General features: G+C 45.6%; 1 protein-coding gene across 1 annotated transcript; it reads left to right on the top strand.

Annotated features, from left to right (window-relative positions):
• Positions 1-7,774: 7,774 nt before the first annotated feature.
• LOC121171109 (nmrA-like family domain-containing protein 1) lies at positions 7,775-16,979 on the top strand. The gene is made up of 5 exons (XM_041002585.1): positions 7,775-7,814; positions 10,525-10,763; positions 13,002-13,251; positions 14,099-14,289; positions 16,623-16,979. Exons 1-5 carry the CDS (start codon positions 7,775-7,777, stop codon positions 16,800-16,802), a joined length of 900 nt encoding a protein of 299 aa, XP_040858519.1. The 3' UTR covers positions 16,803-16,979.
• The last annotated feature ends 586 nt before the right edge of the window (positions 16,980-17,565 follow it).

Raw genomic sequence — 17,565 nt, 5'->3', positions numbered from 1 at the left:
TATGGGAACTTATGTATATGCTTGTTCATATATGTATGTTTGTATTATATGTTGCATGAATGTTGCTTTATAAAAACAGAACATGCGATATTTGTCCTTTTGGAATTGGCTTATTTGACTGAGCATAATGGTATCAAGTTGGGACCATTTCATTGCAAATGCTGGAATTTCATTTACTTTGACGAATGTGCAGTATTCCATGGAGTAAATGTACCACAGTTTTTTTTAGCCATTCCTCTTTCAACTGACATCTACGTTGTTTCAGTTGGCATCTGTGGCCTAGTCCAGTCCAACCAGGCTCCATATCTAGTCTACAGGGAGTCGAGTGAGTGTTGTAGCCTTGCCCAGCCTGATCTGTCAGACTCATCAGCAGGAGCCGCAGCCTAGCAGGGCAGTCCCCAAAATTTACCTTCCGGGCCCGAGCCCAGCCCACATTTTGCACATGCCAGCAGCCCATCCTGGCAAGGTCTACCCCCTACTCTTGGCATTTGCTGGCAGATGCTGCAGCCTAGCCCACCCTGGGCCATATCCAGCTCTGGCTGTCATGTCAAATGGTAGGTGCTGCAGCCTGACCTGGCCTTGCCTGCCCTAAGCCCTGACTCTTGCAAGAATCTCCTTAGTGTTAACTCAGGACAGGGCACCTGTGAAGCTGACTGCTGTTACTTTTTTATTTTAATAACTTTTCAAAGATTCACTTTTTTATTGGAAAGGCTGATTTACAAAGAGAAGGAGAGATGGAGAGAAGCATCTTCCATCTGCTGGTACACTCCCCACATGGCTGCAATGGCTGAAGTTGAGCCAATCCTAAGCCAAGAGTTTCTTCTGGGTCTCCCACATTGGTGCAGGGGTTCAAAGACTTGGGCCATCCTCCGCTGCTTTCCCAGGCCATAAGCATGGAGCTGCATCAAAGTGGAGCAGCCAGGAAATGAACCTGCTCCTATGTGGGATGCTTGTGTTTGGAGGTGCAAGATTAGCCAGTGCGCCATTGTGCCAGCACCAGGCACCCATTGTTATATACCCTTTTTCATCTCTGATTCAATGATCATGTCTGCCAGGGCCTGGCATGTGTGCCCCTCCAGAACCAACTCACATACTTGCTGGTGGGTGGAGCTACCTTGCCTGGCCTGACCAACACCCAGGTCTGAATCGTACGCTCACCAGTGGGAGCACGGGCCCGCCAGGGGAGTTACCCAAGTTCCTTCATCAAGCTCCCTGCTAGACCCAGATCTCACATGTGCCAGCAGGTGCTAGGCTCTTATCCAGCATAGTCTACCACGTGTCCTGACCTTTGTATGAGCTGGTGGTTGCTGAGGTCCAGCCAACCCCACACCCTACTCTCGGGTACATCTGTGCATGCTGCAGCCTCCATCTGTTTGGCATGTTCCCAACCCAGTACCCGTGAGTGTCTGAGGTTCTGTGATCAAGTCTAGCTCAGCCTCTCAATCTCCCTAGCTAGTAAGCAAACAAGCAGAAATTGTAGTTCCACAGGGGTGGGCCACATATTCCCCACAGAATCTGACACAAGACTTGGTTATCTCAAGGGCTGGTTAGTGTCATGGTCCTGCCCAATATTTACCATCCCTTGTTCCGACACTCACTGGCAGGTGCTGTGATCTAGTTCTGCCAGGGAGGCCCCCAGCCCTAACTTTAGTGTGTGCCTGTAGGTGGTGGTTGGTGGTGTCCCATGCTACCTGGCCAAGCTCAGGTCTCCCATGTGGCTGGGTGTATTGGTCTGACCCATAAAGGCCCTCTGGCATCTCCCTTCCAACTGTTTGGTCTCAGCCCCCTCGCTTTCCTGCAAGTACAGTGGCCTTGTCAGTGGAAGTCCTCCAGGAGACATTCCTCACCTGCAGCATACTCCCTCAGTGCTCCTCCCTCCCACACATCCCCTTACCTCCTTATCTAGGAAATCCATAGTCCCTACACCCGGAGCACATGAGTTCCCAGCCCAGTCCCCCAAACCCAGTCTTCCCATGGAGTAGTGTGTTGCCTGGAGCACTGCCCGCCTCTCAAGTCCCAGGCACCTGGCATGTGTGCTGGCCTTGGAACCTCCTCTTCCACACCTACAGGTCCCAGCCCATTCAAAGTTCCCCAGGCTCAGTCCACCAGCACACCAAGCCAGCATGCTAACTTGGGGCTTGCCTTCTCCAACCCCATCAGGGACCAAGGCATGGGAAAATCCTCAGGCTCTCACCACCTTCCTGGACATGAGCCTCCAGGTCCCCACACCCCTGCCTGTGATATCCCCTTGGCCTCCTGCCAGCCAGCAACCCCAGGGCCCAAGAGCCAGCCACACAGGGTCACTAAGGTGGCACGATGCGGGCAGCCCATAACCCTATGTATTTTACCTCTGGTATATGGATGCCATTCATCTGCCAATCTTCAGAATGGGTAAACTCTGTAGCAACCTAGTTTAGGATGACTTTTCAGACACACTTTGTACCATTTGTCTCCTGCCTGGCTGTCTCAGACCATTTTTTCTCCCTCAAAGATCTATTGAATCAATGCTGAGGGTTTTTCCTTTCTTGATGATGCATTTGCTCCTTCTTTTGCCAGGGACCTGCTGTCCATAGATAATTCCCAATCTGGGCTAGGGTTGTGTTTAGCTGACAAGTGTGTGAGAGAGACCCAAAGCACCGTGGGTGTCCCTTCATAAGAGAAAAGTGCTTTATCCATGACTTTGGGTAGAAAGGTGGCAGGGTCTAAAGTAGAACATTCTTTTGTCATAATAACTGATCCCTAGGTAAGTGAGTTTTGGTATTTGAGAATGCAACTCTCTGACAGTCAGGGTGTGCTCATGGTCCAGGATGGTCTTGGAAACAGGAGTGTCACTTTGTGTCCTTCCCAAGATGAACTTTTGAGCCTCTGGAGTCAGAAACCCTACGGCTGCCTGGGATCATCGCTGGCCCACTGAGTGTAATTCACAGCTGCGATAAGTAACTGGTCTATCTTGAGTTTCAATCTTGAGTCAGGATTCCCTTGAGTCCCTTTAATGCCAGTGCTATGAGTAGCAGTTTTACCCACTATTCCTCAATGGTGGACCCTGTTAATCTTTTCTTATGTGCTCAATCAATCTTTTTCCTCCTCTTTTAACCTGCACATTCCTTCATCAACTAATATGTGTCAGGTACTGTGGATAAAGAGGAGTGCAATTGGCACACAGGAAAATTGGGGCTGATGAGTAAGTAATCACACTATGGTGAGCTTTTCAATGGCTCATAGGCTGGCATACCCCCAGACCTATAAGCACAGGAGCTCAAACCTTTCAGAGACAGTAAGCAGAGAGCTAGATTGGTAGTGGAGCAGCCAAGATATGAATTGGTAACTAATGGGATGCTGACAATGCAGGCAGAAGCTTATCCTACCATGCCAAGGTGCCAGCCCAGTCATTAACTCACTCTCAGTCCAAGGCCATTGACTTCAATTAGGCCAGTATGCTATCCTGTTCAGTGGATATGTATCCCTGAAGGACGGTTCCTGAAGTGTCAACTCACTCGTGCATGGAAAGGACCAGGCCCTGTATTACTTTCTCAGCATGAGCTAAAGGCACCTGGTGTCAGAGCAAAGCCAATCATTACCAAAGCTCTTGAGAAAGCAGGCAGATGTTGCCATTCCATGAAAGTAGACCCACACATCCACCAGAGACTTTGTCCCCGTTCCTGGTTGTCTCACATGCTGGTTAGCATCAGGGTCCAGAGTAGTACTACGTGTCATCTGTTCCAATACTCACTGGTGGATACTGTGATCCAGCCTTGCCATGTAGGCCCCAGCCCTAATTTGTGTATGTGCTGGTGGGTGGTAGTCTGTTAATTACCCTAGCTCATATCTCCCACTTGGGTATGGGTGTTGGTCTAACCCACAAAGGTCCTCCAGCCTCTCCTCTCCAAACTGCTTGGTCTCAGCCCCCTTGCTTTCCTGCAAGTACAGTGGCTTTGTTGATGGAAGCCTTCTAAAACTCATTCTTCACTTGCAACATACTCCCTCAGTGGTCCCTCCTCCTACACATTCCTTTACCCCCTTCCCTGAGAAATTCACAGTCCCTGCAACAGGGAGCACATGCATTCCCCAGCCTAGTCTTCACAAGACCAGTCTTCCAGTATCGTGGTGTGTGGCCTAGTGTTCTGCCTGTCCACTAGGGACCTGGTATTTGTGCTATCCTGGGAACCTATTCCACCCAGTCAATACCCGAGGCCATTTTTGCAGCTCACCATGCCAGCATGCCTACCTAGGGTTCTCCCCTTCTCCCCCCTCAATCCTTGCTGGGACCAAACATGTGCAGAAATCCCCAGGCTCACCTGGTTGCATGGACATCAGGCCCCAGGTCCCTGCATGCCCCTGCCAGCACCATTCCCCAAGACCTCTGTAAGCTTGCACTCTCATGAAACTGCTACCCCCTAGTCTCAAAGGCAACAGGTTCATGTGCCAGCATTTCTACTTCTTTTAGTTTGGTCCTGAATTTGTCACGCTTTAATGAAGAACATTTAATATGGTTTCGTATCTGTCCAGCTTGATGGACTTAAAACAGCATTGATTTTGGACATGTTGAAGACACCCCTCAGACAACTATTAGCATGTCTAAGGTCTGTTTTTAGCAGGGTCACCGCAGTCCAAAATCTGATCTGGTTTAGGAGAGTGAAGGAGACTGTGATCTGTGGACACTAGCCTTTGCACGTGAGAAGGGCTGTAGAAAATACAAATGGGAATTTTGGTGGATTTTTGAAGCCTTTGAATTGGTCTTAAAGCAGTCCAGCATTTCTGCATCAAAGGTCCAGGCTAATATACCATCAACAGTGTGATTCCATAGGGAATCATTTGTAGTACCCGCTGCTTCACTCAGATACAATTATTGTGTTGGAAAAGCAGCAGAAGTTGGCTGATGTCTTGGGCCCCTGAACCCACATGGGAGACCTGGAAGAAGCTCCTAGCTTCCAGCTGTGGGCAGGCCTACATCCATCCCTTGTAGCTACTTAGAGAATGAAGAAGCAAATGGAAGATTCTCTTTCTCTCTCTCTCTCTCTCTCTCTTTCTCTCTCTCTCTCTCTCTTACTCTTTTAAGAGAAAATTTAAAATCATTTTAACAAAAAAGTCCTGGTCATATACAATATCCTTGTAAAAAGCCTTGGTTCTTCCACCTTGGCCCTACTGTGAAATCCCAAGAGAAATTTCAAGACTAGTTATAGGATGCTTATTTGGTCCAATAACATTGTGCTGATAAAACCTTAAAAGGACTTTATAAATGTCATGATTGGAAATCTCTTTAACAAGAAGTGAATGGGCAGGGGAAAAATAGAATGAAAAGCTGTGTTCTAAACCCATCAAAACCCCAGCCTGGGGCTAGTATTGGAGCACAGTGGGAGAAATCATTGGTTGAGACATCCACATCCCATATAACAGTACATGTTCCAGCCCTGACCTGAAATGTCTGTGGTCCAGATCCCAGCTAATGCACCTGAAAAAAAAAAGCAGATTATAGAATCCAAGGAGCTGGGTCTCTGCCACACATAAGAGACCCAGATTAGGTTACCATCTTCAGCCCGGATCAGCCTCAGCCATTTCACCCACATATTGAGTGAACTAGTGGATGGAAGAATTCTCACTTTCTCTCTCCCTAGCTGTAACTTCACTTTTCAAACAAATAAATTGGAATAGATATAGATGAATACATCTTTTTTAATTTTTAGTTTTGATGATGATTATGTAATTGAGAAGGATGCATGCCCATGTGAAACACTGATTAGAGTGGGAAGGGTCGAGGAATAGGGGAACCTGAGTGAGACCAATGTTTCCAAGTTTCCTTTTCTTCTTCTTGTTTCTGTGTGGTGATTGGCAGTAGTCAATGCTAACTAGCCCAGCTCAGGTCTCCCACATGGGCATGTGCATTGTTCTGACCCATAAAGGTCCTCCAACTTCCCTCCTCAAAACAGGTCAGTCTCAGCCCTCTTGCTTACCTGCTTTGTTGATGGAAGTACTACAGAAGTCATTCCTCATCTGTAACTCCCTCAGCTGTTCTCCCTCCCACACATCCTCGTGCCCCTTTCCCTGAGCAATTCAAAGTCTCCATTCCTGGGAGTTTGGAGTTCCTAGCTCCATTTTTCCAAGCCAAATATCCCAGTGGGGTGGCATTCTGGCCTGAAGTTCTGCCCACCCATCAGGACCCAAGCTCATAGACGGGTCCCCAGACCCAGTCCTCTGGCATGCATGCTGGCCTGAGATCCTACCCCTCCACACATTCAAGGCCCAAGCACGTTCACAGTTCTCCAAGCTGGTCCACCAGCACACCATGCCAGCATGCTAACCTAGGCCTCTCTCCAAAACCTCACCATTGCCCCGCTCAGAATCAAGTGTGTGTGGAAATCCCCAGGCTTGTTCTGTCGGCCTGGGTAGGAACCTCCATGTCTCTGCACACCTCCACCAGTGCCAACCCCAAGTCCTCTGTAAGCCTACACTCCCATGTCCATAGGATTCCACCCGCACAGGTGGAAGCCAGGTACTCATGCCAGGGAGAGCCAGGTGCTTGTCATAAATACATGAAATAAATGATGTAGATGCAAACTGGGCTCTGCATTCTGTGTTGAGTGGCTCACTTGTCCTGGCAAGTGTATTCTTTTCATCAAACATTGCTAGCTTACTCACTGCTGATCTCAGTCACACATCTGTTTTGTTTTCTCATGGGGAGACAATAATCTCTGTCTCTGGCAACATGAGGACTTCAATGAGAATTTTGGTCGGGGGGGCGGGATACAGCTCAACTACTAACACCATCTCCACTTAAGCCTTCAAAATTTTTCCAATTGGTCATTTCTTCAGTCTCTTTAGGAGTGTCTCTGCTTCTGCAACTGACATATTTCTACTCAGCCATCATACTGTGGCCATGAAATCATATACAATCTACTGTGACTGCTGGGATAAACCAAAGCCTACCAGACCTTCTGTGTATCTCCTTCCTGCCATTCATATAACATTGTCACAGCCATCATGAGCCTGGTGTTATGATTGCCCTGCTTGTCACCTCCAGTAGTTTCTGATCACTGACTGAGTGACTCCTGGCAACTTCAGGCCAGTCCCACCATTACTCCCTCTGGATAACCCTCCTTTGCATCCCCAGGCTGAGTTCTGCATCTTTCCGTTCCCTCTGCCATTCCTCAGTACTGCCGTCTTATTCATTCTTGAGTTTTGCTTCCAGAAATGATGCAGAGCATAAGATCTCAAATTCAAATTCTTGCATACAAAAGGCACTCAATATGTGTTTTCTTTTTTCTTTTAAAATGTTTATTTTTTGTTTGAAAGGCACATCTGGTGAGAGAAGGGAAAGTGGACAATTAGAGATCTTTCATCTGGTGATTTACTCCCCAGATTGTGGCTAAGCCTGGACTGAGCTGATCTGAAGCCAGGAACCTGGAGGGTCTTCCAGGTCTCCCTTGTGGGTTGGGAGCCTAAGGACAAGAGGCATCCTCTGCTGATTTCTGAGGGTGGAAAGTGGAGCAATAGGGAGTAGAACTGTTACCCCTTTGGGATGCCAGTGCTGCAGACTCATGATTACCCTGTTGAGACACCATGTGGAATCAATGAAAGGAAAAAGTATCATTTAGAAAACTGCAGAGTCACAATGACTACTCCAGTTGGCAGCTACAAGGTAAGTTTACAGGAGGGGCAATATCAGGGGTGTGGTTATCAGAAGCTCTTTATAATTCTCACGCAAGAAGCAAAGCTGTATTGCCGCTGATGTTGTTCTACTGAGGAAAGCTTTGCTGCAACTGCTTCTTCATCTGGGAACATGGCCAGCAAGAAAGTGATTGCCGTGTTTGGAGCAACAGGTAGGAAAGTCTTTTCAAGTGTATGCCCACTCTGCTATTCCTCCTGTCTCACTGTTTTTATCCTCAGAGCTTGAGAGTATGGCTTGAAGAAAGTGCTTTGTAGGGAATTAAGAAACATCCTGAGTGCTTGAGTCGTTGATGCCGTGTGGGACAAGGTGATTTGACTGTTTTTCTCAGAAATTATCTCCGTGGGTCAAGAATTATATCTCTCTATCAGGGAATGAATTATGTGGGTTGATTCAGTTGGTTTTCCTAAGTTCTGGAAAGACTGTAGTCTAAGTATGCGTTCCTGCACTTTTTATCCAAAAGGCAGATTTATAGAGAGACAAGGTGAGACAGAGGAAGGATTTCCTCTGCTGGTTCACTCATTAATGACTGCAACAGCTCAAGCTGAACCAGTCCAATCACAGGAACCAGGAGCCTCTTCTGGGTCCCTCCTTGGGTATTGGGGCATGGTTTGCGGCTTTCCTAGTCACTTTAGTAGTGAGCTTGATCAGACGTGGGAAAATCTCTTACCCATTTTCCTGTAGCCCTTGAAGCTTTTTATCCTAATTAACTATGTAAAGATTGTCAGAAAAAAAAAAAAGAAGTGGGAAAGTCATGACTTAAACCACTGCCAATAAAGGATGAAGGCATTGTAGACAATATCTGCTATCCACTCTGTTATGTATTTTTTCCAATTTAAACTTTCTTCTTCCTAAAGTATCTTCAGAGATTTACATACTCATCAGTAGCAGGCTTCCATATACTTCCTGGACCTTTTGTGCAATTTTAAAGTATGCATATTGTTGTTTTCTAATTTTCAAGTTAGTGACACAGAGAGGATTTCACACTTGCTTGTTTACTCTGTGGATGCCCACAACAGCCAGTGCTCTTCCAGGCAAATCCAGGACCTGTGAATTCAACGTGGGTCTCCCTTGTGGTGGGCAGGAATTCAAGTACTTGAGCCACCACACTGCCTCCCAGGGTGTACACTCCCAGGAAGCTGGAAACAGGTGCAGGGCAAGAACTCAAAACTAGGCACTCTGATGTGGGATGTGGGTGTCCCACATGGCAGTTTAACCACTAGACCCAGCACACAAACCAACACTAGATTTTACACATTTATTTTCATGTTTCACGTTCAGAGATGTTCAAGCTTCTTTGGGCTCTGATTCTTTGAGGAGTGGATGATCCACAGTACTGGGAGAATACTTCTTAGCATACACAGCAGTGCACTGTGAAGGAGGATCTGTTCTGTAGCATGTGCTCTTCCTGCAGTATTCTTATAGATTCCACTGCACCTGCAGGCCTTGATGACCACACAGCCCAGGGACTCTTACACTTTGTTGTTGGTCTATATTATTTGCTTCTTCATCTCATGTTGGGCCCAGCAAGACTGGCCTTCTCCAAAGCCCAGAGCTAAAAGCACAGAGGTTTCAATGTTTCTACTTCCTTGCTTCATTCATTCATTCAGGTGACAGGAAGCATTGAGAACTTACACTGTGCCAGGTGTCCGGGTCCATGACTTTGAAATAAGCATGAAGAATCTCTGATCTTACAGAGTGCCTGGCTTTGAGGTGGGGATTAATGGTGCAAGGAAATAATCATAAAAGTCTCGGTCCTTCTCCCCCCGAATTCCTTTATCGAAGTCTTCACTCTCAGTGCTTCAAAAGGGAACTGGTTTTGGAGACAGGGTCTTTAATGAAATGATCAGGTGAAACAAGATCATTAGGTTGGATACTAATCCAGTCTGAATGGAGTCCTTGGGGAATGCATGTGCTCACTAGCAGGAAGCTGGTGTCAGGAGCCAGAGCTGGACCTTGAACCAGGTACTCCAACATGAGACATGGATGTCCTAAGTAGAATCTTAACCCTTAGTCCAAATCTACACCCCATCCCACATTTCTCCTCCAGGAGTTAGCATCCTGTGTCATCCTCAGTGTTTTGAAATTGAAAGTGACAAGCTGGATGTGTCATTGTGTCAGGCACTCAGTGACTCCTCAATTAGAAAGTTCAGAACGTATTGCCTTTGATCATTTCTTCCTCCATTGGAATACCCTTAGCTTGATCTCACCATAATACCTTTAGCTTTCTCTCTGCTTTGCATTTTTTAATTTTTCACCTAATTCTGGACCAATTCTTGTTTATATTGTGAAGCTATTTCTGCTATATTATCTACCACTTTTGAAAATGTTGTTTTCTTCTTGGGAAATTTATACTTTGGAATTAGAAATATTATCAGGCGGTGCTAGAACTTGCACCTACTACATGCCGGACACAGTGGATGCACATGCACAATCACATTGTTAGACCAGATAAAGCCAACTAGGCCAAACTGGAACTCAAAAAGTCAATGGTCTCATGATGACCATCTGTAATGGCTCGTTAGCCCACTTGCATGACTTAAAGGCCTCCTACCAACACACCTCTTATACACAATAATTAGATGAATTATCTACTCTTAACCATCAACATGTAACTTCAGTCTTCAGAGCTAACACATCTGCATGTGACAAGGCAACTCTACCTCATGGCATTCAGCTATGGTACATATGAAGAGGCTTTAAGAAGCCAGTGTGAATGCTGTGGGCTTCCTAAAGAACCAGGTAATATCTCCTGAGGGAGGTACCATTCCAAGTCTGCTCCGAAACAGGGCCTTCCTACACAAAGCCCGCTAATGAACATCCCCCCTGATTCCTCCCATGTTTCTTTTCTCCCTCACCTGCAGGTGCTCAGGGGGGCCCTGTGGTCAGGGCACTTTTGGACGCCAAACATTTTGCAGTGAGGGCATTGACCAGAGACGTAACTAAACCCAGTGCCCTGGCGCTCAAGGATCTTGGTGCTGAGGTGGTGAAATGTGATCTGGATGACGAAGCATCTTTAGTGGCAGCTTTAAAAGGTGTCTATGGAGCCTTCCTGGTGACCAACTTTTGGGAATATCTCGACCAAGAGAGGGAAGTGCGTCAGGTGAGCAGCTGTCTGTGTCCTCCTGCCCCTTTGAGCCTGCTGTGCCTGGAATGTGTTCCCTAGGTGTGCAGGTGCTCAAGTTCATCCCATTGTGAAATGTAAAGATGCTGAAAGCTTAGTCTAGCTCTGGTGATGGTAGTGGGGCTTTGGGAGTTGAGGAGGTTTTAAAAAGCCATGAGGATGGAGCCTCTGTTGGCTTCTGGTGCTTTGTCACAATGAGAAACCCTAGAGGAGTCCCCCACCTGCTCTCTGTGTGTTGCTGGGTGATTTCCTGCACCCTGGGACTCTGCCTATAGGAAGGCCTTAACAGATGCAGGCTCTTGAGCATCTAAAAGTAAGAGCTCATTAAGCCTCTTTTCTTCATAAAAGTACTCCACTTTCAGATATTTCATCTTATTAGCAAATGTGGACTCTACAGCATCCATTCACATTATCATCTTTAACTATTTCTGTCCTCCCTGGAATGGGACAAGTCTTCATCATGGGTAAATCAGAGGATTACTTCATAGCATTCCTTTTGAATGCTACTTTTGAGATGCTTATATATCAGATATTTACTAAAAGTGTATTTCATTATGAGGATCATGCTATGTGGCACATATCCAAACCTCAAGAACTGGGATATTTGAAATTCTTCAGTGATGGCACTCATGAGTCTCAGTTCTCACATTTAATGGTAGATAGCATAGGGGATGATGGTGGTGGTGTGGTAGTCTCTCAGAAGATAAACGAATGTATTTCAAAGCCACATGTGCTTCCTCTACACGTGGATTCAGGCAGCAAGAAAGGGAGGAGAGACATCTGGAGAATCAAATTGGAGAAATAGGGTAAGGACATGTTTAAACAGATCGAGAATCATTAGCTAGGGTGAAGCACAAAAGACATGATCCTAGGAAATAAGAGAGGACATGCCCATGGCAAAGGGGCACCTGGAGAGCTGTGGACATGGGAAGGCAGCAGACACATTGGAGCAGTGTTGCAGGGATCAGGTACTCTAGTAGAGGGTGGCATCAAGGTTCAGGGCTCCACCAGCAGCCAGATGGGAAGGCCAATTCACCAAGAGCTCAGGAGGTGAACCCAGACACAGAACTTCCCATCCTGCTGATTTGCCTGATTTGACACAAGTGGAAGCAGAGGGGCAGAACCCAAGCAAGAGTATGCGGGAACAGAGTAGATTTCATGGCTGAGACTCCCACCAGTGCTACACTGGGGACCATTTTGTGTACTGAGGAAAAGGCTGTTGGGCTTCACAGGCCCTGAGCCAGGAGAAAACATTTCCAGTTCAATGCATTGACCTGGTCTCACAGGGAGAATAGTATTGACGTGGCATCTTATGGGTTCCACCCAAAATTGTTTGTTTTGTTCATCTTCTTAAAAATTGCTTTTTCTTGTTTCAAGTTACATTGTTTTAGTTTCAATTCCATTTATTTTTGTTGTGATTTTTAAATCATTTTTTTCTTTCTATTCATTTTTTCTTTTCTAATAAGTTCTTGAGATACATTATTATTTCACTTATTTGAGAAATCTCTATTTTCTGTAAGCCCCCGATTCTACAGATGTCATTCTCATTACTGTTTTTGCTACATTCATGGGTTTTTACATTTTTGTTTTTACTGTCATTTCTTCAAAAGTCATTTTTTTCTTTTTTATGTCTTCAGCAACACATTGGTTATTTATTACCATGATATTTAACTTCATGTTGTAATGTTTCTATTTTTCTTCCTGTTATTGATTTTGTTTCATGGTTTTGCATTTAAGGGAACGTACAGTAACTGTGTAATAGAGACTATCATATCCAGTATGCATCTCACTTTCCAGAGCAAAGATGCAGGCTCAATGAAACTGTTCAAATATCTTGACAATAGGATGTCCGATTCTGCAATTGTCCACACCTACAATACACTTAAATGACAGAATGATGGACTTATGACTGTTTGTGAAACCATATTATTGTGATGATACAGAAGAAGTCAGTGAGAAGAGGGGGTTTAAGGACTGAAGAAGGGAAATACTACAGTCTATTGAACTGTGTCATAAAATAATTTTTATAAAGAAGAAAATGATGGAGAGAAAGAAGAAGAGAAAAAAAGAAAGAGAGAAAGAAAGCAAAAGGCCTGTTTCTTTCTTTCTCTGAAGGAAAGAAAGAAAAACGGAAGAAAGGAAACAGGGCCCAGTATCTGCCTTCTAATCTGTAAATAAGGGCGGGATCCACAAGAATGTGTCACTTTGGTCTCCCAGGGGAAGCTGATGGCAGATGTGGCCAAGCGCCTTGGTCTGAAGCACGTGGTGTTCAGCAGCCTGGAGTACATCCATAAGCTATCCGGGGGAAAATTGACTGTGCCCCACTTCGATGGCAAAGGAGAGGTGGAGGAGTACTTCAGGTCCATTGGAGTCCCCATGACCAGCATCCGCGTGCCATTCTACTTTGAGAATTTTCATGGTGGTTTGAAACCTGCCAAAGCCTCTGATGGAGATTACTATACCTTTGGTAAGTGGGAGGTTGCAAGGAAAGTCAACCAGACACCTGCTGCCCTCCCTCCCAACTCTCTTCCTCCTTCCAGTACTCTCTCCTCTGCCTCTCTCCTCCAATTCAACCACACAATATTCGAGTGGCTCTTATGGGCTCAGCTCTGTAGGAAGCACTAAGGAGATTAGTAGATTACTCAGGTACCCTCACAGGTGGTTTCATTTAAAGGTGGAGAACTTCATAAAGACCCACACTACAGAGGGTTGCATGTTCAGGCATTCACACGTTGGCTTGTGCAAGTTCAGGAGTCAGCCAGGAGTCAGTTTTAGTTAACTCTGGATAAAATGACATCTAGGCCTTCTGGCCATTCTACTTGACTTTCTTGGGCAACAAGAAGGAATGTTTTCCCCTCCTGTGCTGGGTCCCCTGTTCAGAATCAGAACATTGAGGGTGGGGCTGCTTTGACACAAAGCTTGTTGCTCTAGGTAATGGTTGAGTCCTGGGAGACACTGGGAGTGCCGGGGGCGGTGGGGGGGGCGGGGCGGGTAAGATGTTAAGAACGCCTATGAAACAGCCTGGTAAGGATGCTGAGTAGAATAGTGGACATGTTCGTCAGAGATGTCTGGTCTGATGATACAATGGACTCTACTTACACGCAGCAGCTCTGTAGCCAAGAGCTGTTCTTTGTAGCCAACATCCAGAGGCCATGGTGTGTTCGCATATGAGCCATTGGTTCTATGAGGATCTGTAGCCACACAGATTTCTATGGATGCTTCCCACCGTCTGTGGATGTGTTTCATTGTTTCAGACTGGTGCATGTGACATAGTTAACAGTTGTAATCTTGCTTTTTAAATTTTCTCAAACTAGCTCTGCCCATGGAGGATTCACCAGTGCCCGCCATCTCCGTTGCTGACATTGGAGTCATCGTCTCTAACATCTTTAATTCTCCAGAAGAGTTCATCGGCAAAGCCATAAACCTCGGTGCAGAAGCACTAACAATGCAGCAATGTGCTGAGATTTTATCCAAGGGTTTGGGGAAAGACATCCGACATTCAAAGGTGGGTTCTTAAGACACATCGACTGATCTTGGGGAAACATGTTTGCTAACATCCCACAACTTGTAAGTTCCTGTAGAGCTTTGCATATGTTGAGACAGGGCTGAGCATGGCATGTCAGAAGACACTTGAAGAGGACTCCAGTTCCACAAGTCTGTACTGGTGATATGGATGAAATCTTTGCAAGAAGGTTTATTCATGTTTCTTTCTTTCTTTCTTTTGGTTTTCCCCAGTGTGGGTCTGTTTGCTAAGAAGGTTTATTTATTTATTTATTTTTGTCTTAAGGGTGAACAGAATTGTTCATGCTGATTTTAGCAAGAGAGTGACTTGAAATTACCACCCCCATTTCTCTAGTGGGAAAGGTCTTAGTTGCTATGTTAATGCTGGGGAGGACGCAGCCTGCCATAAGATGGCGCTCTGTGACTTGAAGTCTGATGTCCTCCACCTCCCAGGGCCTCCATTTCTGCCTCAGGGAAGGAAGGGCCAGAACACAAGGCCATCAGGAACTCTGCTCTAGCTGAGAGGATGTGTCTGACCCTGGCAGAGCATGGCTCTCAGAGTGAGACTCAACTGGACAGGATCAAGAGTTCCCTGCTTTCCTGAGACAAGGGAATTACTAGAATTACCAGAATGATCCAAAGACCCTCAAGCTCATCCTCCATGTTTCCCCCACAGAACCTTCTATTAATAAACACACAAAGGTTCTAAGTTATTGTCTGTAAAAATCACAAATGTTTAGTGAAGACAACAAAGAAAAGAAAAAATAAATTGCACACAGCTCATTTTCATACAGGAATAAATATTCCATGATTTTCTTCTTATCTTTTCCCATTATAAATTCATACATATAAATATCTAATGCATTACATTCATATTCCATTTCATATCTGACTCTTTAATGTTATTTTGAGTGCATTTTTCTGGTTTGTACAATTCTTCAGAAACAATAATTTCATTTGATTTTCTTAACAAGGACCACCATTCTTGCACTTCAAGTTTCTGTTATAAAATATCTGAAGCAATACAGAAAAGATAAAATACATTCATTTTAATAAATGTATAATATTCTTAAGGACTAGGTACCACAGTTTGCCATTCCCCTATTGATTGATATGTAGGTTCTTCATTTTTCACTATTCTAAATGGCATGTGACAAGCATCATTTTACATAAATTGTTTGTGTCTATCACATTAAAATTCATTTTCTACGTTGAGACTAAAGGAAGTTGAGAGAGAAACAGAGGGATGGATGAAGAAGGAGAGAGAAGGAGGGACAGCAAGATGGAAAGAAAGCAGGAGCTTTCAATCCTCAATTGTTCCAATTGTTGGCACTGAGCCAGACTCCAGCCTGGAACTCAAAGGTCACCCGAGTCAACGGTGGGAGTCCAGGTACATGGGCCAGCACAGCTCCCTCAGGCCAGGGCCCACGCTGACAGGAAGCTGGACCAGGAGGCAGAGACAGAAACTGAATCCAGGTCATGTCACGTGTGATGCAGGTGTCTTAGGCCCTGGTAGGAATACCTGTCCCCACTCTCACACCTTTGTTAGGACCATGTTTCTAAGGTCAGAATATCGCTGAGGGATAAGGAGATGATATAGGATCAGATCAAAGTAGTTTTTGTTTACTTGAGGGAAAGTTAGTGATGTAGTTAGTGTCTGAAGGGATTCAGTGGTAGATATGATGGACAGTGACAAGACAGGTTAGGGTGTACAGAGAGTGTTCCCTGGCTGAGGTGGAAGCCTGAAGTCACAAGGCACCTGGGTAAAAAAAGGCTAGTGAGGAAGGGTGGGGCATCAGTCTGCTGAGAAGGACAGGTCAGGCCACAGTTGGGGTACGTGGTGTGCACTACTTGGAGGGTCAACAGTTTGAAAGGTCCCAAAAGTCTTTCAAGGGAACCCCAAGTAGACATGTAGGAATGCTCTTCTGTACTCTCTTCCACACATCCTCTTTACACAAAGGGAGGAACTCCAGAGTGCCTTAACCCAAACACTTGGGTCTGGAAGTACTGTTGCTTCCAGAATTTTATGGGTTTCTCAGAAGTTGCAGGCTCACATATGTGAGGTGACAGCAGGCTCTGGGGAAGGAACTTTGATCGAAGATGTGACTGGTTCCACTAAAAGAGGAAATTGAAGATGTAAATAGATTGATGTATCTCAGACTGGCCAGCATATATCACCACAATTTTGCTACCTCGCGGCTTCTGAGAACAGAATGCTGGATTTCGGATTTAGGCATGAGAGCTGTGGACGTGTGTCATCATCAAAGTAAAGGAATATCTTTTCAGAATTGTTTTGAATGTGGATTCTAACGTTCCCTTGCTGTTTGCTCTGAACAGATCACTCCAGAAGCTTACGAGAAGCTGAACATCCCTCAAGCGAAGGGGATAGCCAACATGTGTCGTTACTGGCAGAAGAACCCAGAACGCGATGTCGAGCTCACCTACCGACTAAACCCCAAAGTCAGAAGCTTCCAACAGTTTGTCTCTGAGAGCGTGAAGGCCTTCAAGGACATCTAGAAGACCCGCTGTTCCCCTTGAGTTCCCCATCCATTCTGCATTCTCTCCCACACTGTTCCTCATAGGTAAAATCCAAGATGTCCCTGTAGCCCTCCCTTTGCTAGGAAACTCTGCACTAGAGACCTGGGGCAGTCATTTGTCTCAAGTATCTTTTCAGCCATTGATATGTTCACCTGTTAGGGGACACAAGAAGCCTCACACTGATGCCACTTTTGTAGCTCTCTCTCTCTCCCTCTGCAGCCCAGTGACCCATCACTCTCCAAGGCTCTGGCTTGGGAGGATAGTGGAGCTCCTTCCTAACACAGCATAAGCCCACTCAGGTTTTCCTGTGGAAGTTAGCTCAAGACTCAGGGAGCTCCATTTCCTCAAATCAGTTGTGAAATTATCAATGAACCTACCATATAAATCTTTAAAAATAAAGCTTAGTATGGAGAATTTTCTATTTGGTGTTCAATGAACAAGCACAAACATTGGCAACTCCCAAGTTCAGTTTTGCTGCAAAGGTTGGAAGTGTGTTCTGTGATTCACTCAGTCAGTCATCTATGCAGTCCTTCAGTACTTAGGGATCCATGCATCTGTCCCACAATCCTTTCCTTCAACACCTGCGTGGGAGGATGTTCGTGGATCTCGCTCCCCTCCTGTGTGCTTCCTCACTGGATCCTGTGCTCTCCAAAGGTGCCCTGGTTCCTTCCTGGTGTATGTAGCGTCAGGGAAAAGAAGCCATAGAACCATTTGGTTCCACGTGGAGCTCTAAGTATCTGCA

Source organism: Ochotona curzoniae, unplaced genomic scaffold (assembly GCF_017591425.1).
Source record: "Ochotona curzoniae isolate NIBS_2020 unplaced genomic scaffold, NIBS_Ocur_1.0 scaffold_2587, whole genome shotgun sequence".
NCBI classification, from domain to species: domain Eukaryota; kingdom Metazoa; phylum Chordata; class Mammalia; order Lagomorpha; family Ochotonidae; genus Ochotona; species Ochotona curzoniae.
Note: the sequence above shows the minus strand (reverse complement) of the source record. Positions and strands in the feature narration are given on the sequence as shown.

Bases quoted from the DNA above. Each gene is read 5' to 3' on its own strand.
- LOC121171109 (XM_041002585.1), top strand. From the start codon at position 7,775: ATGGCCAGCAAGAAAGTGATTGCCGTGTTTGGAGCAACAG. The intron at 10,764-13,001 runs GTGAGCAGCTGT...TTGGTCTCCCAG, and splicing joins AAGAGAGGGAAGTGCGTCAG to GGGAAGCTGATGGCAGATGT. The intron at 14,290-16,622 runs GTGGGTTCTTAA...TGCTCTGAACAG, and splicing joins AAGACATCCGACATTCAAAG to ATCACTCCAGAAGCTTACGA.